Source organism: Dryobates pubescens, chromosome 3, assembly GCF_014839835.1.
Source record: "Dryobates pubescens isolate bDryPub1 chromosome 3, bDryPub1.pri, whole genome shotgun sequence".
Classification (NCBI taxonomy): domain Eukaryota; kingdom Metazoa; phylum Chordata; class Aves; order Piciformes; family Picidae; genus Dryobates; species Dryobates pubescens.
Window position 1 is genome coordinate 23,240,037 of NC_071614.1, and position 20,450 is coordinate 23,260,486.

Below are 20,450 nucleotides of genomic sequence, written 5' to 3' on the forward strand. Positions count from 1 at the left end.
CCCCTGTCCTGATGGCTCAGCAGTGCTCAGCTATCTGTCCTCAGGAATGCCAGTGACTGACCTTCAGGCTGAGGCACCAGCTGAGTGGTGTGAGCAGGGCTCTCCTTTTTCCTGAGGGAAGGAGGTGCCAGGAGGTAGAGTGTCAATCCTGCAGGACTGGACATTATAGAATCATATTGTGGTTGGAAGAGACCTTTAAAATCATCAAGTCCAACTGTTAACCCTGCACTGCCAGGTCACCACTAAACCATGCCCCTCAGCACCACATCTGCACAGCTTCTAAACTTCTCCAAGGACGGTGAACTCCACCACTGCCCTGGGCAGCCTGTGCCAGGGCTTAGCTTCCTTGCCTTTTTTTTTGGACATGCTCCAGCACCTCAATGTCCTTGGAATGAGGGGTCCAAAACTGAGCCCAGGATCTGAGCTGCAGCCCCACCAGTGTTGAGTACAGGGGAATGATCCCTACCCTAGTCCTGCTTGGCCGCACTGCTGCTGATCCCAGCCAGGATGCTGTCGGCCTTCTGGGCCACCTTGGCACACATTAGCTCATCTTCAGCTGGCTGTTGACCAACACCCCCAGCTCCTTTCCCACTGGGCAGGTTCCAGCTCCTCTTCCCCGAGCCTGGAGCGTTGCATGAAATTGTTGTGGCCCAAGTGCAGAATGCAGTGCAGGAGATGGTGTTTTGGGTCCCAGCTCCAGGAGGGAGGGGGTGCTCTTGGTGGTGTGATTACCTCCAGCAGTCTGGTGGTGTGGCCAGGAGCTGTGACTGGACTGTCCTTCCCTAGGCTGAACGGCAAGGTGAAGAAGAAGAGTTTGACGTCGTTCGAGAGGGACTCCATCCTCAGCAGCCTGACAGGCCAGCTGGACTACAAGGGCTTTGAGAAGGCAGACATGGTCATCGAGGCTGTCTTTGAGGACATAAACATCAAGCACAAAGTGCTGAAGGAAGTGGAGGCTGTGAGTAGCAGCTCTGAGCACCTTGTGCTTGGCCCTTGTGTGGTGGAGACTGAGTGGCCTGCCCTGTGCAGCTGGGTTTGTCACACCTTTTTGCTGCTATTTGGTGCTTGTTGCGAGCTGTGTCGATGCTGGGGGAGTGTCCTGGGCAGCCTGCTGGTTCCCTGAGGATATTCAATAAGGAGTTGGTAGTTCAGAGCTGAACAGGGCAGTTCTGACATTCCCTGACTCCTGGGAGCCACTCCAAAACCACTCCCATGTTGTATTGTCCTTTGCTGTCTCCACAGCCTGTAGTCCTTTGCAGTCTCTAACTTGGTGCCACTGCTCCTTTCTGTTCAAGAGCACACTCGGGACAGAATCACATGGTCATGGAACTGCTCTGTGCAGCTCCTTGCCATGTCTAACGTGGACATGTGTCATGTTCTGGTAGATACAGGAGGACTCTGGGACCAACATTGCAGATGTGGGGAGAGCTCAGGAGCAGAGAGGCAGGCTCCTGGTTTGAAATCAGTTCTAATGCTGTCTGCCTCAGCAGTGAAAATGGGGTTTGTTAGGGGTTTCCAGCTGCTGGCCCTGTTCTCTCAGGGCTCTGGATCTGAGTCTGGAGCTCAGATGTTAACTCTGTCTCTTCACTGCCTGCCACAGGTGATCCCTCCTCACTGTATCTTTGCCAGTAACACATCTGCCCTTCCCATCAGCCAAATCGCTGCTGCCAGCAAGAGGCCGGAGAAGGTAAGTCCCCAGTTCCACTCTGCACTGAGCTGCCTGTTAGTGGCAAACTGCCTTTGCTGTAGGTAAGCACTGGGACCTTCTGTTTCTTCCTCAGAACATGAAACAGCTCATCCTCTGCCCCCACTGCAAGCTTTGAACAGAGAGATTGTGATCTTTGGGCAGGTAGGAAAGGGATGAAGGTGGACTCGCCCCTAGTTTGATGTTGGCAGGTAGGTGCAATAGGGAGGTGAGAGCCTTCAGGAAGCATTCATGCATACAGAAGGGCAGAAAAACTGTGAAAGGACAAGAGAAAATGGCCAAGTGTCCAATGTTGTGGACTCCTTCACTGCCCTGGGAAGATTAACAAGTGCTAGGACAAGAGAAAAAGGCCTCAAGTTGTGCCAGGGGAGGTTTAGGTTGAACATGAGGGAAAAATTCTTTCCTGAAAGTGTTATCAAGCCATGGAACAGGCTGCCCAGGGAGGTGGTGGGGTTACCACCCCTAGAGGGATTTAAAAGCTGTGCAGATGTGGTGCTGAGGGACATGGTTTAGTGGTGACCTGGCAGTGCAGAGTTAACAGGTGGACTTGATAGTCTGAAAGGTCTTTTCCAACCCAAACCATTCCATGGTCCTAGGAGTATTCCAGTGGCCAACTGTCCTTGCTGTGACAAACTTTGCCTTTGTGTCCAGTCAGAGTCTCCCCAGGAGAGAGAGCTTTGTACCCATCACCTCTCATCTTTTCCATGTGACTCCTCATAAAAAGGGAGTCTCCACCTTCTTTGTAGCCACCCTTTAATACTGGACCATGGTGAGGAGGTCTCTCCTGAGCCTTCATTTCTCCAGGCTGAACAAACCCATTTCTCTCAGGCTTTCCCTGTATGGCAGCTTGCCAGTCCTTGGATCATCTTGGTGTCCCTTCTGTGGACCCTCTCCAGCCTATCCACATTGTCTCTGGACTCCCTCCAGCCTGTCCACATCTTTTTTTGTACAGCAGGGACCAAAACTAAACCCAGTGTTCCAGGGGTGGCCTGACCAGTGCTGAGCAGAGTGGGATCACGACCTTGTCTCTGCTGGTGATGCCCTTGTTGATGCAACCAGCATCACACTGATCCCCAAGGCAGGGAAGAGCAAGCAGTTCCCCTGCAAGACAGTCCCATCTGCCTCTCCAAAACAGGTGGGATGGGGAGGCAGAGGCAGTCTGGTGTGGGGAGGAGATAGAGGTTCTGGCCCTCAGTTGGAAAGTGCTACAGAAACTCAAACACAGGTACCAGTGGCTGGTCCTTAAACCCCTGCAAGAGGCTTCAGTCTGCCCAGGGTTTCTCTGCAGGAGTTCTGTGGACTAGGTGATTATTGTGGGTGCCTTCCAACTGAAATAGTCTGTTCTAAGGTCCATGGAGTAGCAAAGTGTGTCCCAGCTGCTGGGGGTTCCTGTGCCCATTGTCAGCCTCCTCCCGGTTTGCTCTTGGATCTTAGTTGCGTCGGAAATGCCAACTGAGTCTTACTTGTTCAGACATGCAAATAACTCCCTCTTTCTGCCTGTGTAATGATTCTTTCTGGGGAAACTAATAGGAAATCAGTTCACTAATTAGTGTACTTTAATTAGTTTTGCAGTCTGCAGCTCCCCTGCAAGGTGATCTTCATGCCAAGTGTAGCTTCCAGGAGTCATGAAGGTGACACGCTGGTGACATGGTCCTGTTAAAGTGAGGCACACAGCCAAGTAATCAGTTAAATGCTGCTCCCAGAGGAAGGCTGCACTCATCTCTGTAATTAGGCTCTGGAAACCTGCTGCCTTCTCCTTAGATTCACTTCATCACCAAAAAAGCCCACACCAAACCCAAACGTTCAGGAGCAGAACACAAGGACTCTGCTAGACGCCTGTCTCCCTGGCTGCTGGTCTGGTTTTGTAGACCAGGAGGAGCAGCACCCAGGTGTGTGGCTGCAGGGCCTGCTCAGGTGGTTCCTGCAGGTCACACAGCATTTAACTCACCCAGGGACTGAGCTTGGCTAAGGTTGCTACCAGGTTTGGCTGCCAGGGTATTAAGTGCAGAGAGAGCTGAGAAGCACTTTTGGTCCCGTAGGCATTGTACAGAATCTCAGCACTAGTAAGGGCTGGAAGGGACCTCTGGAGATCTAGTCCAAATCCTCTGCTAAAGCAGGGTCACCCACAGCAGGTGGCCCATAGTCATAATGTCCAGGTAGGTTTGGAATCTGCTGAGGAGGAAACTCCACAACCTCTCTGGACAGCCTGTTCAGTGCTCTGTCACCATCACAGGAAAGGATTTTCTCCTTACCTTTCAGATAGAACCTCCTGGCTTCCGGGTTGTGCCCATTGCCCCTTGTCCTGTCACTGAAAGGAGTCAGACCCATCCTTCTGCCCCTCACCCTTTAGATATTGATCAATAATGAGAAGATCCTTTCTCAGGGTGCTAAACAGCCCCAGGTCTCTCAGCCTTTTCCTCCTCAAAGAAATGCTCCAGTCCCCTCAGCATCTTTGTAGCCCCTTCTGGACACTCTCCAGTAGATCCCTGTCTCTCTTGAACTGGGGAGCCCAGAAGTGGGCCCAGGACTCCAGATGTGGCCTTATCTCCCTTGACTCCTGGACACAGTGGGAAGCCATTGGCCTCCTTGACCACGAGAGCTGGCTCATGGGCAACTTGTTGTCTGTCAGCACTCCCAGGTCTTTTCTCAGCAGAGCTGCTTTCCAGCAAGTCAGCCCCTAGCCTGTCCAGTTGCAGGGGGTTATTCCTCCCCAGGTGCAGGACCCTACACATGAGGTTCCCCTCTGCCCAACTCTCCAGATTATCCAGGTCAAACACCCTCACAGAGGCAGGAGCTGTGGAGCATGTGCTGTGTCCTTGGGAAAGCCAAGGAGAAAAGGAGTTGGAGAGCACTCCCATTGGATGCAGTGGAGTGTGGGGCTGGATGGCTACTGCCCTGTGCCAGTGCTGGCCTGCTTCCCTCTGCACTTGGCCACTTGATTTACCCTACTGGAAAACCAACCCTGAGCTCTTCCTTCTGCCCAGGTGATTGGGATGCACTACTTCTCCCCTGTGGACAAAATGCAGCTTCTGGAAATCATCACCACAGACAAAACATCCCAGGACACAGCAGCTTCTGCAGTTGCTGTTGGCCTCAAGCAGGGCAAGGTCGTCATTGTGGTGAAGGTGAGAGAACCCCACGCCAAAGATGAGCTGGGTAACAAATCCGAGGGCAGGTTTGTGTGCTGAGAGAGCCTGAAGTGTGACTGTGAGGTAAAAATGGATGGAGGTGAGAAGGCAGCAGCTGATCCAACAAATGTCCCTTGAAGGTGCAGAAACAGTCTGATCAGCCAGCATGAGGAGCTGCCAGTCCTGCTCCACACAGCTTCTAAGAGGCTGACACCTGTAGTGGCACCTGAGGTGGAGCAGAGCCTGGGCAGGACTCTCAGTGCCTCTACTCTCTGACAAGGACAGAGGATCAGTCAGCACTAAGTCTCCTCCTGGATTCAAACTGTGGCTAAGAAGAAATAAATGTGCAAATGTGGGGGAGGAGTAATCTGGTGCCAAGCAGAGGGAGAAGGCTTGAGCACAGTGCAGCAAGGCAGCAGTTGACAACCAACAGCTGTGCTCTGGAGGAGGAGGCAGCAGAGCCTCACAAAAGCCATGGACCAATGCTGCTTTGGTAGGCTGATGACCACTGTTGGAAGACATGGCCCTCCAAATGGAGCTGCTCATGCTCTGTGGTGGAAAGCATCAGTGCTGCTGCCTCAGCTGAGTGGGAGGTTCAGCTGGGAAGCTTGGGGCAGTCTGAGTGGGTTTGGTAGGTTTTTCTTTCCTTTTCCCTGATGTGTGAGGTTGCCACAATCCTGTGGTGCTGGGAAAACTGGCTTGTCTAAAAGTGCTCCAGGCATCTCTGGAGGCCTAGTGGAGACACAGTGCTGCTGATCTAATCCTTATCCCCATGTCAGAGGCTTCCCTGAATGGCAGCCTGCAGCTGACAGGTGCTTCCTGAATTTGGGAGCAGTGTCAGAGGTGAAACAACCAGTTTCACCTGTGCTGAGTACCCCTTCCCCCCATCATCCTGCTGGGCTTGGTGAAGCAAGGAGCTTTCTACAGCCTGCCTGGGACCTCCAGGCACTATTTTAAGTGTCAGCACTAGTGGGATCTTCCAAGGAGTGAGTTCATGGAAAGTCTTCAAACTGAGCCCTGCAAGTAAAAGGAGTTTAGTGCCTCTGCTCTGCACATCAGTGCCTGAACTGCAACCTTTGCTGTGAAACGTGGTGATGCCAGGAGAGGCCATGTCCTTCAGTTTGTACTCACCTGCCTTCCTCCTGCACTTCTAGGATGGGCCTGGCTTCTACACCACCAGGTGCCTGGGGCCAATGCTGTCAGAAGTGGTCAGAGTTCTCCAGGTGTGTATCCACCCAGCTGTTGTGTAAACTCTGCTGCTTTCTTGCCCTCAATGGGTTTGACCCCAGCTCTGGACAAGGAGGGAGGGAGGTAACCAGCCCTGGTGCCTGTGGTTGTCCCCAGCCTGCTTTTGGTTGAACTGAGGGCTGATGAGACCTGGCCCAGGCAGTGATGAGGTTCTTTCCTCCTCACATGGCACCAAGGTGGGAGTCAGGAGTGGTGCAAGCAGCATTCCACTGCCTCTGTCTGTAATCAGACAGCTGCTGGAGCTTGTGGCTGTCTGTGGCCCAAGGTGAGCAAGGGCCCCACGCTGGCTTTCTCACCCAGAGAGATGATTCCTTCCCCTTCCTTCCTGCAGGAGGGTATTGACCCAAAGAAAGTGGATGCCATCTCCACAGCCTTTGGCTTTCCTGTGGGTGCCGCCACGCTGATCGACGAGGTGGGGGTGGACGTGGCCACGCACGTGGCCGAGGACCTGGGCAAGGCCTTTGGCGAGCGCTTTGGAGGGGGCAGCATCGAGTTGTTCAAGCTCATGGTGGAAAAAGGCTTCCTAGGTGAGACATGAGGCTGTTTGAAGCCAGCACCTTTCCCCTTAGGTTGAAGAAAGGCACCAGGATTCATCAGCCTCTGCATCAGGGCGGGGCAGCTGCAGGAACAGTCGTGGGAATGGGTTGGGAATTTGGCCGCAGGCAAAGTTCTGCCTTTTACAGAAGCAGCAGCAGAAGGCAAAGATGCTGCCCAGAGCAGCAGGTTGGATCTCATAGACCCCTGTCGGATCCCTTCACAAGTGGTCCAGGACATGGGTAGCAAGTGTCTGGAATTAAATGTGCTCGAGTGAAATAAGCCCTGAGCTGAGCTTTAGAAGCTCTGTGCAAAGCAAAATGGTGGTTCTGGCCTGGTGGCAGAAGTTGTGCCTGGTGGCACTGGGTGCCAGAGGCAGGTGTGCCTCTCTGAGCACAGCAGGAGGGAGCAGTGTCCATTGATGGGACCTGCTTTTGGGCCATGACAGCTGTTGCCCTCCAGTGCCTTTGCTGTGACCAGACCTCTGGCAGTGTCAATTGCTCAGGAGGTAACTCTGTCCCTGCCTCCCAAGTGTGGACAAGGACCATGTCTTTACTGCTGTAGCCATGGAAACTGTGGCATTTGACTGTCCTCTGGAACCTAGTGAAGACATCAGCACCTGGCACAGTGGCAGTGCCTTGCCAAGGACCAAGCTTGGATGAGGGCCACCTTCCCTTTGTCCTTGGTGAGGCAACAAACAGGGTCACTCTGAAGTGCAGAGATGCTGCCTGAGCTAGGAGGATCTGCTCATGCTAACAGGAGCCACAAGACCACCAGAGGCAAAGGTGCCACAGGAGGTGTGGCAGGATGTGACTCGTCTCTCTCTGTCCCCGACAGGTCGCAAGGCCGGGAAGGGCTTTTACGTTTACCAGGAGGGGGTGAAGAACAGGAGTGTGAATTCTGGCATGGATGAGATCTTGGCACGGTTCAAAGTGCCAGCCAACCCTGAGGTGTAAGTAGCTGTGTGTGCTTGAGTGGTGGTGTGGGCTGGCTCCCACCCCAGCTCCTTCTCCTGCCTCTGAGCTTGAGGCCTGAATGAGCCCTTGCCACATGCCTGCTTCCAGACACATCACAAAACTTAGTCTTTGTGCTTATCAGGACAGCCTCAATGAGAAACTGTTCTTACCCCTACCCCAGTCTGTCACCAGTGTGTGCTGGCTTCACAGAATCTCAGCATGGTGAGGTTGGAAGTGGCCTCTGGGGATTGTCTAGTCCAACCCCCTTGATAAAGCAGTGACCCACAGCAGGCTGCCCAGGATCACAAGGTCCAGGCAGGTTTGGAATCTCTCCAGAGGAGGAGACTCCACTAGCTCTCTGAGCAGCCTGTTCCAGTGATCCAGCACCCTCACAGGGGAGAGTTTTCCCTCATGCTGATGTGCTCCTACATCCATTTGCTGTGTCACCTGCACAGCCCTTACAGACTGTTCCCTCACAGCTGCACTGAAGAGGACATCCAGATGCGCCTGGTGACGAGGTTTGTGAATGAGGCAGCCATGTGCCTGCAGGAAGGGATCCTCAGCAACCCTGTGGAGGGAGATATTGGTGCTGTGTTCGGCTTGGGCTTCCCCCCATGCCTGGGAGGTAAGTAGGTTCAGCTGGGGTTTGGGTTGGGCTGCATGGCACAGCTTGAAAGCTTCACAGTGGGCTTGTCTAGTGGGCTCGCCACTGGGAGTAACTTAGCTATTAAGGCTAAATTTGAGCTGCAGTCTGACAAGCCTGAGTGGCTTTCTCCCATTGAGCCAGAGGCTGCCTCTGGCCTGAGACAGCATTCCCAGATAAAGCTGAGCTGATCACCTCAGCCATGGTTCACAGTGGTTTTCAGGCCAAGGTGCTAGCCAGGAGCATGGACAGAATTCTTCGGGACCTCTCAGCAACCTGGCTAAATGGCCCTGGCCATGGCCTGGGCAGGAGGAAAGTGTGGCTGAGGTTTGGTTCACAAATGAATGGTTCTTGGGCACGAGGTGGTGCTTCAGCTGAACACTCCTTGAGGCAAGCTCAGACTAGGGGAGCAGCCATAGAATTGTTTTGGTTGGAAGAGACCTTCAAGATCATGAAGTCCAACGGTTTACCCAGCACTGTCAGGTCACCACTAAACCATGTCCTTCAGCACCATCTCTACATGGCTTGTAAACCCTTCCAGGGATGGTGACTCCACCTCTGCCCTGGGCAGCCTGTTCCAGGGCTTGACAACCCTTTCCATGAAGGAATTGTTCCTTGTTATCCAACCTAAACCTCCCCTGGCACAAATTGAGGCTGTTTCCTCCTGTCCTTGAGAGAAGAGGCCAACCACTGCCTTGCTGTCACCTTTCAGGGAGTTGTATAGAGTGAGGAGGTCTCCCCTGAGCCTCCTTTTTCTCCAGGCTGAACAACCCCATTTCCCTCAGCTGCTCCTCACAAGATTTGTGCTCTAGACCCTTCACCATCTGTGCCCCAGCTTGTCCCTCTGCTCAGCACAGGTGGGCAGGCAGGAGCAGCATCCTGCACTACCCTCCCAACAGACTTGAAGACTCTTGGAGGATGCATCAGGCTGAATCCTGTGCTCTCACCCTTACAGATCACCTTGGTGCCTGTCACTTCCTTGTCCCCACATGGGGATCACCAAGGTAATGTGGTCCTTGTCCCCTGCAGGTCCTTTCAGGTACACAGACTCCTACGGAGCCAAGCAGCTGGTGGAGAAGCTGCGCAAGTACGAGGCCGTCTACGGCAGCCAGTTCACGCCCTGCCAGCTCCTCCTGGACTACGCCAACAGCCCCAGCAAGAAGTTCCACCAGTGAGCATGGCCTCTGCTGCCCTGACAGCTCTCCAGCCACGCCTCATCCTCTCTAGGTTCATCTGTGAAGCCCTGCCGAGGGGAGGCAGGGAAGGAAGGAGGAGGGCAGAGGGTTGCCTTCAAGTCTCTGTAGCCATTTCAAGTGCCTTCTCCACTGCTCTGTGTTGGGCACCTCCGTCCCCTGGCGGCGCCGGAGAATTCCTTTGCTCGCCTCCGTGCGGCAAGCTGCTGGGCTGGCAGGCAGCGTCCAGCGTGCAGCTGGCCTCCAGGCTTTGCCTTTCCATCAATCTCCACCAAAATAAATCCCCCTCTCCTGGGTCTGGCCTCCGTGCCTGCTTCTCCTCCCATCTCACTGGGGCAGCAGGGAACTGCCTCAGAGGCTGGGCAATAAAGCCTTTGGGGCACGCCTCTGGGATCGTCTCCCTGCTCCTCTAGCTCCAGAGCGGGGCTGCCGGAGGGTGGGGAAAAGCAAGGCGGGTGGCGGCAGCGCAGAACAAAGGCAGGCTCTGTCACCTCAGCCATCAGGCAGGGGCTGTGAGGAGCCTCCGGCTCTTTTGTCTGGCCTCGAAGTGCTGCCGCCGGGGTTCTCCTGGCAGATGGAGCTGCCGGTAATTGCCAATCAAGCAGCCAAAGGCCAGAAGGGTCCCCCGTGGGGAGAGCTCCGCTTAAACTAAAAGGCTTTAACTCCCTGGGCACCTGTCACTGAATTCAGAGCTGGCCTGGTCTCCAGCTCCCTTGCTCCTGCCTTCTTCCTGCACCTTGGCAGGCTTTGGCCCAGGAGCAGGCTGCTGCTGCTCTTCCCATGTCAGTCTTTGCTTGTTTCTGAAAGCTGCCAGGGCAGAAGGGGGTTGAGACATCATCTCCCCTCTTGCTGCCTGGGGAGCTGGTGCCTAGCCTTCAGCCCTTCCTGGGGAGCATGCAGCAGCCCCCAGGACCTGTCTCTTGGGTGGGGATATGTGCTGTGGGGTCTGAGCCCCATCTGGGGCAGTCTTGCTTCTCCTCCATGGCAGAGGAGCTGGGAAGATCTGGTGATTGTGGCCCTATGGAGCTTGGTGCAGAGGAGGGTTGGGGGAGCTCAGTGGTCCTTGGGAGAGTCGAGTGACAGATGCAGCCCTGACGGTAGTTCTCTACCTCCCTTTCCCAGGCTCAGCTTTGCCAGGCACAGGCTCTTCCTCCCAGGGCCCTGAAATCACCCTGGAACCCAGAGCAGTTCCCAGAGTGCCACTTTCCGTTGTAAGGAGAGCACAGATCCCATCCCAATGGCTGGGCAAGGTGTGTGAGGATGGGATCCTCCATCCCCACCAGCAGTTCCTTTCCGCCCCCCCCCCCCCAGCAAGGGTCTTCTCCAGTGCCTCATTTTTGTCCCATGTGTTTTATTACACTAATCCACAAGGATTAAGTTAAACCAGTCAACACAAACTCCAGGATTTTCCAGCCCCTTTGGGCCAAAATTACCATCCAGTGTTAAATGGGAAAGGGGAAGGGCAAGGGGGCTGAGCTGCTGGGGTGGGGGAAGACCTGCAGCCAGTGGGCACTGCCAGAGCAAGGCAGGGGCTGGGAGGGAGGACAGCCCAGACCTGTGGTCCATGTGACTGAGGCCCCCCTCCCCCCCCCCCCCCCCCCTCCCCGCTCCAGGAGATTAGATCTTGGGGCGCCAGCCCTTGATGAACTGCATGATCTTCTTCACCTGGAGCTTGGTGAGGCGGAAGTCGTCGGCCAGGATCTCCTCGCTGAGCTGGACGAAGATGCTGCCATCGATGCGCTCCCGGGCAAAGAAGCTGACCACGTCCTCGGAGAGGCCGATGAAACGCAGGCACTTGGAGACCTCCTCCAGCGAGAGGGCCGAGAGGTCGGCAGGGGGCAGCCAGGGCGAACCGTCACCGCTGGGACGCGGGGCTGCGGCCGGCGGGGGGCCCCCATCGCCCCGCCCTGCCGGTGGCACCTCGATGATGCCCTGAGCCAGGTAGAGGCGGGTGACGCCCCCCTCGGCCCCGCGTAGGACTGCTGGTGACAGCGGGGCCGCCCCCTGGATGACGATGCCCTCCCCCTCAAAGCCCTTGGGGGGGCGAGGGGGAGGCACCGGCTCCTCCGCGGGGGTGAAAGGCTCTGGTGAGGAGGACGAAGGGGCGGTTGGGGCTGAAGGTGGCTTGGGCCACTCTGGGTTTTCTGGCCACTCAGCCGGGCCGGCAAAGGGGTTGAGTGCCCCAAAGGGGGCAAAGCGTTTTTGGGGGTGAGGGGGCTTCAGGCGGGGGCAGCTGCGGAAGGGCTTGAGCGGGGGCTCGGATGCCGGCAGCGGGGTCGAGCAGCTGCTGCCCACACCGGCACCAGCCTCAGCGTATGCCCAGGGGTCCGACCAGGGGGCGGGCGCCGGCTGGGTGGCGGGGGTCAGCGTGGCGGCGGGTAGGGGGCGCCCGGGGGTCTCCCCGGCTTTGCAGTCTCCCCAGGTGCATGGGTAGCAGTACAGGGAGTAGGCGTCGGGCGAGGGCGAGCCGCTGCCGCTCCGTGGGACCGAGCTGCCGGAAGAAGGGCGTCATTGTCACCATCCCCCCGAGGCTGCGTTTCCTTCACCGTCCCCAGCCCCACGCTGCAGGGACATCCCACCCCACACACACATTATCCTGAGGTCCTTAACTGTGCTGCACCACCCCACCACAGCACCCCAATGTCCCCAGAGCCACTCACCTGTCATGGAGCCCCGAGGAGTAGTAGGAGAGGCTGGGGCTAGGCGAGGGAGCGGACGCTAGCTTCAGGCAGCGCAGGGGCGTAGGGGGGCTGCAGTGTGCTGGGGGGCGACTGCCCCGGGGTGGCACCGGGGGTGCATTCAGCAGCCGGCACTCCTCCTTCACCTGGAATGGGGGGAGGGGAGAACCATCAGGCCCCTGGTGACCAGGGCATCTCCCCTGCGGAGGTCAGGGCTGGAGGGGGAGATGGGGTTGCTCAGGGGCAGCCAACCCCAGTTAAGCCACAAAGCTCTGGGAACCAACAGGGAGCCTGAGGGGACTGTGTACCCCATGGTGTATGCAGGGCCCAAGATGTAAGATTTGGGTACCCCCACGGTGCTGGGAAGCCCATGAAATTCAGGTACCCCATGGTGCAGAGAGCCCTGAGGAGCTGGGGACCCCGTGGCACAAGGGAGTCCTGAGGATTTGCCCCCTGACAATGGGGAGCCCTAAGGAACTGGGTACCCTGTGGTTCCAGGGAGCCCCAGAGGTTTTGGGTGACCAAACAGAGCTGAGGAGGGACCCCAAATCCAGAGGACAGGAGTGCAAGCTCTGCAGCACCCGGGGAGGGGGCCGGGTTGGCCATGCCATGGGATTGACAGCTCAGTTTTACACCCCATGCCCACGACACAAGGCTTCCAGCAGGGCCATGCCAGGGCTCACCACTCGGCTATGCCATCACCCTGGCCGAAGTGGCTGGTGACACCCCAAGGGTGTTGTTCCCCACCACTGGAGACAGGACCACGGCTCTTACCGCCTCCGACTTGGGTGGCACAGGGGGTGGGTTCTCCCCACAGGGCTCATCCCCGGCCACACCGGGGCGATGTGGGGAGCCCAGCGGGGTGCCGACCCCGAAGCAGACAAGGTCCTGCCGGCCGGTGACGCTGCCCGGCTCACAGCACCCCTCCAGGCTGGGATTGCTCCAGAGCTCCTCATAGGGGATCTCCAGCGGCTCTTGAGTCCTGAACTCGGGCTCAGCCCAGTCGGGCGTCATGTATTCCCGGTCGGGATCGGGGAAGTCGGGCAGCGGGGGGTGCGGGGTGCCCACCCCCACGCCCCGCGGTCCCTGGCAGCGGGTGGTGGGTTCTCGGGGGCCCCCGGTGCTGCAGGGGCAGAGGGACAGGCGCTGGAGGGGCTGGGCGAGCTCCTCCCGGGCACAGGCGGGCAGGCAGAGCCGCAGGCGCCGGGGGCTGGCACACTCCTCCAAGAAGTCAGGTTTGGCCTCCCGCACGGCCCGCGAGTACTCGTCGGGGTTGAAGCGGTCGTGGCAGTAGGCGGCACTGTCCCGCAGCAGCTTCTCCAGCTGGGGGTCCCCCGCCAGGAGCCCCTCGGGCAGCTGGAAGCGGGGCATGTCGGTCAGCAGCAGGAAGTGGAAAGGGACCAGCTCGTCGCGGCGGAGGATGCAGCAGAGCACCACCGTCTTGGAGATGATGCTGACCAGCTTGTAGCAGTGTCCCTCCCGGATGGCGTGGAGGTCGTAGGGGTTGCGTGCGGGGCGGCTGGGCACGGCCACGTTGACGGGCAGCCGCACCTTCTCGATGATGCTGCGGATGGTGTGCTCGCCCTCCTGCAGCCGCAGCTCCAGCGGGCTGCGGGTGCTGAAGCGGCCCTTGCACTGGAAGGGCAGGCTGAGGCTCTCGTTGGTGCGGTGGTTCATGCAGATCAAGCAAGGCATCTTGCCCTTCACCTGCCTGGCCCCCGCCGCCGGCCCGGCCTTGCCCAGCTTGCGCAGCAGGGTGTTGAAGCGAGACTTCTCCTTCACCGTCTTGGCGCAGAGGATCTCGGCCTGCCCCATCAGCGTCAGCTCGTCCCCGGCGTGCAGCGTGAAGTTGTACACCTCGCTGTCCTCGCTGAACTCCCCCGACACCACCTGCCCCGACACGGGTCCGCCGTGGGGCACGCTGCCCTGGCACCCTCCCCCTCATGTCCCGTCGCCGTCTAGTAGTGTGTCACCAGCCATGCTTGACACCCTGTCACCAGCCCTTGATGTCCCACCCTCATCCTGTAATGTGACACCACCCCCCGCAGCACCACCCCACCCCCCGCTGCCCACTATTCTCTCTTGGTGCCCCCTCCCCCCCAACAACAACAACCTTCGATGTCCCATCACTAACCCCTGCTTTCCTACCACCACTCCTTGCTGTCCTGCTGTCCCACTCTCCTCTCCTGATGTCCCAACAACAACCCACACTTTACTACCACCCCCTCATTCCCATCACTATACTGTGCAGTCCCACCACTACCTCAGCGTCCCACCATCATCCCTTGTTGGCTCACTCTCCTCTCCTGATGTCCTGCCACCATACCCTTGTACCCCACCACTACCTTCAATGTCCCACCACCTCCTCCTAGATGTCTCACCACCAATCCCTGATTAATGTTCCACCACCCCACCTTGTTCTTGCGCACTGTCCTCTCCTACTGTCTCACTACTGACCCCCAATGTCCCACCACTTGTCCCTGCCGACCTCCCAGTGCTCTCCTCAGCTGCCTTAGCACTGTCCCTTGCTGTCACCCTGCTGACCTTCACGCTGAAGGTGATGGCTTCCATGACAAAGACACGATCTGGGAAGATGCTGGCCACCTCCTCCACACTGTTGAAGTACTGCACAGGCTCACGGATGTCCCGGTCCTGGTCCAGAAGCTTGAACTTCCCTGCGTGGGACAGGGTGATGAGGAGCCCATTTCCAGTGCTTGGCCCCATGGACCTGCTGCAGCCCACTTTATGACCTGCATGGGGGGCAGCCACCCTTAAGGACTGCCTAGGGAACCCAGCACTTTGTGGGGTGGGGGGAGCACTTCTGTGGGCTTCGCCCAATGTGTCCTACTGCTGCCAGGAAAGAAAACAGCATATCTTCCCCCATGCCTGTATCCCACACATGCAGCAGCAAGGAGGGGGCTTTTGGTGGCACAAAGCACAAAGCCCTGGGTACATGGGGTGTCCAGACACCCCCTGAAGGTGCAGTGACCACCTCAAGGGGGCTGCAGAAATGCCTCCTGGATGAGGGAGAAGCCTGGAGCAGAGCCTGCAAAGCAGCCTACATTGCAGGGAGCTTCACTACCCACCAAAACCCAGCTTCAACCACACTGGCACCCCGGGCCCCCTTTCAGCCCTGTGCCTCAGGCGGGAGAGCCACGAGGGAGGGCACTGGGGGCAGGGAGCTTTGCAGCAGGGATGAAGGAAGTAAGGGCAGGAACAGTGGTGGGGGCTGTGGCCGGGAGTGAAACTGCTGTCGTTGGCATGGGCTCGGCAGGGACGAACCTGAATGGAATATTAATCCCCTGGGGTGCCCATGCCAGCGGCTCCACCACTGCCAGCCCCGTGCCAAGCCACACTGGGCACAGGGCTGCCCCTCGCCGGGCAGGCTGCTGGCTGGGACCGTGACACCAGGAACGCTGGCCTGGGACACAGCGCCTGAGCTGGGGCAGCCCCACACGCTGAGGTGGGCAGCTTGGTGTGGGCAAGCCCCCACCCCCCATGCTGGTTAACACACTGCTCAGCCCTCCCCTCCTTGCTCGCCCCTCGGGATGGGTAATTAACCCCTCCCCCCCTCCATTTCCCATTATTTATTTATTAGCTGGGCTCATTACCAACATGGTGAGCACTTAGAGCAGGCATTAAGGCTTCTGCTACTGCAGCCGCCGGCATCTCAGCACCTTCATCTGCTTCGCCAGCCCCAGCCCTGTCCACGTTCCTGTCCCATCCTCAGACCCATCTCCTTCCCAGAACATCCCATCCTCATCACTCTCTTTCCTCATTCTATCCCTGTCTCTCTCCCCAACTTTGTCACCACGCAACCTCCAGAACATCCCGTCCTCATCAAGCCCTGTCCCCAGCATGTCCCATCTCTGCCTCACCCTCATCCCATCCCTGTCCCAATCCTCATCTCCATCCATAGCAAATCCCAACTGCAACACTCTCCCTGTCCTTAACCCTTCCCTCTCTGTCCCATCTCCATCCTCACCCTTGTCCCTGTTCTTATCCTCATCCCCATCCCAGTCCATCCCCTTCCCATCCTGTCCCAATCCCCATGTCTCTGTGTCCTCATTCCCACTTGATCCCAATCCTGTCCCTGTCCCCATCTGCACCCCTCTCCCATCCCCACTTCCGATCCATCCTTTCCCCTGTCCCCAGCCCTGTCTCTGCATCCCATCTCCACTTGTGTCCTTGTCCTTCCCACATCCCACCACATCTGGATTAAAATCCCACCCCCATCCCTGCCAGCCCTCAACCCCCTCCCCTCAGCCCCTCAGTTTTGAGCCACACACTGGCAAGACCAGAGGGGCCAAGAGCACCCCCCCAGACCAGCACTCCTCCCCTAAACTGGGCCATACTGGAGCAGCCTCAGTTCAGCCACCAGAGACGGGGGATTCCCAGCCCCCAGGGGACACTGGCACCCTTGTCCTCGTCCTTTGCACCTGGGTACTGCAGCGGTATGTCGATTTTGGGGCCGATGACGTAGTGTCCCTCCTCCAGGCTGTGAGCCGTCACCGTCGTCCACTGCCGGCAGGAGTGGACCAGCAGCACGTCCTGGGCACTCACCCCCTCCACGCGCTCGCCTGCCGGGGGACGGGGCTGTCACCATCCCCAGCAGACCCCCAGCACCCTCCCTGGGGGCACCCTGGCCTGGAGCTGTCTGGCCAGCCAGCCAGCGGGATGAGCAGGTGCCTGCTGCCAAGAGCCACCAGTTGCCCAGGAAACTAATTCTTTGTCCCCCCTGAAAAGCTGCCGCAGCCGCTGCAAACAACAAGTTTATTGAGATGGGGCCGGTGCAGGGGCCCCCACAGCCGCCGCACCCCGAGGCCCCAGGCTCCCAAACCCAGGAAGGCACCCAGCACCCACCCCTGGCAAGGCCCTGCGAACCCACCCTGCTCCTGATCACCCATCCTGCTCCCCAGCGATTGATTCTGCTTCTGAGAGATGGACCCAGCTCTGAAGCAGGCTCAGTCCCTGCACCCATCCCTGGCATGGCCCCAAGCACCCATCCAGTTCCCCAGGGATGGATCCAGCTCTGGAAGGGGCTTGACCACTGCACCCCACTCCCTTGCACACCCATGATCCCCCCCCAACCTGTCGGGGGTGGTCCCAGCCAGGCTGTTCCCCAGGGAAGGTGATGAGGAGACACGGTAGCTCCGAGCCCCCCCACCAGCCTGGTGCCACCACCCCGACCAAGGCCCCAGGACGCCACAGGAGAAGAGTCCCCAGACCTGGGAGCGCAGCTTGCTCATGTCCCACCTGGTCCTCCCTCCAGTCTTTCTCATTCCTCCTCCTCCTCCCTCCAGCCTTCCTCCCTTCTTCTCACTCCTTCAGTCTTCCACTCTCTGTCCTCTTCATCCCTCCATCCTTCCTCCCCCATTCCCCCAGCCTTCCTTCTCCAGCCTTCCTCCCTCCTCTTCCCCATCCCTCTAGCCTTCCTCCCTTCTCCTCCTCTCCAGACTTCATTCCTCACCTTTCCAGGATTCCTATATCCCTCCTCACCCTTCCACCCTCCATTCCCCCTTCAAGCCTTCCTCCCTCCTCCTCCCCTTCATTCTCAAGCTTTCCTCCCTCCCTCCACCCCTTCCTCCTCCCTCCCTCCCTCCTCCTCATCACTCCAGCCTCCCTCCCTCCCTCCTTCCTCCTGCTCCCTCTATCCTTTCTCCCTGCTCTTCTCCGTCCCTCCAGCCTTCCTCCCTCCCCCCTCCTCCTCCTCACTTTCATGCCTTCCTCCCTCTTGCCCATCCCTCCTCCCTCCAGCCTTCCTCATTTCCTCCTCCTCCTCGTCTCTTCAGCCTTCACGTCCCCTTATGTACTTCATCCCCCACGCTCGCCCCGGCCCCGCTCACCCTGCCCCAGGCAGACGAGGGTGGGCAGCCGGCACTGGCTGACGATGGCATCGAGGGGCAGCGCCGCGGGGCTCCAGCGGAGCCGGGCCAGCCCCGCCGCCAGCTTCTCCATCGCATCGCGCCTCAAACCGGCCCCGGGCCGCGGGGGGCGGCGGCGGCCGCGCCGGGCTTCATCGCCGCCCGCCACCGGGCCGGGGCAGCGGCGGGGCCGGGGGGCGGCGTGGAGCCGGGCAGCCGGGAGCCGCCCCCCTGCCCGCCCCCGGCCCCTCCTGCCTGCCCGCTCCGGCAGGCGGGGACCCCCCCCGCTACTCGGCGCCGGGGGCGGAGGGAAGCGGTGGCGGGCGAGGAACACCCCCACCCCCCCGCCTTGGCCAGGCATCACCCCTCGGGGGACCCCCGAGACGGAGGCGGCTCAGCCCCATCGCACCGGGTCTCTCGGGGGGTACGGGCGGGAGGCTCGGCTGCCTTTGGCCGCCAAGTTAAAGGGCAAGGGAGCGACCTCACCCCAAACAGACGCCTGGGCTGGAAGGTCAGAGACGTGGGGGCGAGGGAGGTACGATCCGGGTTGGGGGAGGTGGAGAACTCGGTGCTGCTCTACACCCCGGTTCCCCGTGCGGATCCTCCGACCCTTCGCTGCTGCACAGACTCCAGGCACGAATGGCACCGGCACAGGCTGCAAGGACCACCCCGGCATGGACACCAGCATCACCGGACCCCCTGGCTGGGATGCCAACACCGAGCAGGGACCCCCACACCCTGGGGAGTCGCAACTACCTCAAGTTGAGGACAACAGGCCTGGGAGTGGTTGCCAGAGACCCCCAACCACTCCTCGAGGCTCTGACTGGACACGAGTGGGGTGGGTTAAGGGCGGGGGGGTGGAGGAACTCGGATGAGGGGAACTCAAAGGTGCCCTTGAAACAGCAGCGGAGTCCTGCGGGGCAAAGCCCAAAGACAAAACTTGATAGAATAAGCAGGGATGGAAAGGGAGCAAGGAGGGGGAAGGAGCAGGAATGGGGAAGGAGTAGAGACAAGGATGGAACAGGGAAGGAGAAGCAGGAATAGGGCTGGACATGGAGCCGGGACAGGGACAGGAAAGGAGGCGGGATTGGCATGGATTAGGGATGGAAAGGAGCAGGAATTGAGAAAGGAATAGGGACGGGGAAGGCCGAGGAATAGGAATGGGGATAGAGGAGGGACAGGGATGGGAAAGGAGCAGGCACACGGATGGAGCAGGGACACGGATGGAGCAAGGACAGGGGTGGACAGAGCAGGGACTGTAACAGCAGCAGAAGGAGGATGGGGCAAGACTCGAGCCTCGCTGACAGGGATGACACTGACAGTCACGGCGCCGGGAGCTGCCAATCGGTGCCTTTGGGGAAGGTCCCTGCTCGGTCCCCGAGCCCTGCCGGGAACTCCTCGCACAACCACAACCACAATGGCAGTGGCAGCTACACTGTGATCCCCTGGGCCTGGCTACAGCAGCTGAGCCAAGATGACTCCGTCAGTGATGAACTTCTTTGTCCCCAACAACAATGGTGAGTCCCCAGGGGTGGGAAGGGTTTGGGATCACTGGGCTGCTCTCCATGGCCTGGGGAGGGGCGCCCAGGGGCTGCTGCTGCAGCCATCACACGCCGGCAGCCTCAGTGGCAGCTTTATTACTGCAAGCAGCACAAAAACACCCTCTCCTGGTTACCAGCACCATGGCAGCAGGAGGGAAGGAGAATCACCTCCTCTGCCACCCCGCTCCACAGGGAGGGGTGCGGTGCCTCTGACCCAGGAGCGCCCAAAGGCTGTGGGAGACTCTGGCGGGCACCAGCTCGCTGTGGAATGGGGACTGGCAAAGGCAGATGAATTCTGCTGGTTGGGGAAGGACACCAGCTTGGCTCTAAACACAACTGCCTAATGGCACAGGCGTTCCTGGAGAGCTGGAAACCCCTCCCCAGATTTCACATCCACGCTAGAACCTGCGGAGGGAAGGGCTGAAACAGCTGCTTTGCTGAAGTGCATTTCCAGAGGTCCTCTCAAAGAGCTGGAAATTCCCCAGGGGCTGCAGTCACAGGCCCAAGCAGTGGGGATATCCCCACCCATGGAGGCTCCACGTTGGGATCAGGCAGATTCCAGCAGCCTCAGACCCAGTGTTGCACTTGGCTCTTGTCCTGCCCTTGAAAAATAACAGACTGAAGCTTTTCTCCAGGAAAGACAGAAAGCAGCATCTCTCTCCCATTAAAGCCTCCCAGAGGTGCTGAGCAGCCTGGGCTGCCCAGGTTTTATCAGTGTGTCCAAGCTGCTGTGTCTGTGAGCAACCACAGCTCAGATGAAAGGCTTCAGGGGGAAATCGCATCCTGGCACCCACCTCCTCCGAGGGGCAGCTGCAAACAGGGCTGGCGCTCAGCCCTCTCTTCCCACCCTGGCACTGGGGCTTGAGGTTTGGGGAGAGGGAATTTTCAGGGGGCCCAGGAATTAACCAGTGCAAGTTTATAAAAGCTTTTATTGGCTCTTGGTTATGACCAAGAATGGGA

At 58.8% G+C, this 20,450-nt stretch overlaps 2 protein-coding genes across 3 annotated transcripts in view; one reads left to right on the forward strand and one right to left on the reverse strand.

The window, feature by feature from the left end:
• HADHA (hydroxyacyl-CoA dehydrogenase trifunctional multienzyme complex subunit alpha) overlaps positions 1–9,716 on the forward strand; it is a 32,275-nt gene extending 22,559 nt beyond the window's left edge. The window contains exons 13-20 of the mRNA XM_054179788.1: positions 787–958; positions 1,601–1,687; positions 4,690–4,830; positions 5,988–6,056; positions 6,413–6,608; positions 7,453–7,567; positions 8,051–8,196; positions 9,244–9,716. Of these exons, the coding sequence (XP_054035763.1) occupies positions 787–958; positions 1,601–1,687; positions 4,690–4,830; positions 5,988–6,056; positions 6,413–6,608; positions 7,453–7,567; positions 8,051–8,196; positions 9,244–9,389 (1,072 nt within the window). The 3' untranslated portion in view covers positions 9,390–9,716. The remainder of the gene's footprint in view (positions 1–786; positions 959–1,600; positions 1,688–4,689; positions 4,831–5,987; positions 6,057–6,412; positions 6,609–7,452; positions 7,568–8,050; positions 8,197–9,243) is intronic.
• A 1,295-nt stretch (positions 9,717–11,011) lies between these two features.
• GAREM2 (GRB2 associated regulator of MAPK1 subtype 2) lies at positions 11,012–18,126 on the reverse strand. Of its 2 annotated transcripts, XM_054178302.1 has the most exons (6): positions 17,932–18,126; positions 16,525–16,665; positions 14,630–14,760; positions 12,860–13,975; positions 12,068–12,231; positions 11,012–11,898 (listed from the first exon to the last, which is right to left on the reverse strand). In XM_054178302.1, exons 1-6 carry the CDS (start codon positions 18,041–18,043, stop codon positions 11,025–11,027), a joined length of 2,538 nt encoding a protein of 845 aa, XP_054034277.1. In that variant the 5' UTR covers positions 18,044–18,126; the 3' UTR covers positions 11,012–11,024. The 2 variants fall into 2 exon arrangements, with proteins under 2 accessions (XP_054034277.1, XP_054034284.1); XM_054178309.1 differs by lacking the exon at positions 16,525–16,665.
• Positions 18,127–20,450: the final 2,324 nt, after the last annotated feature.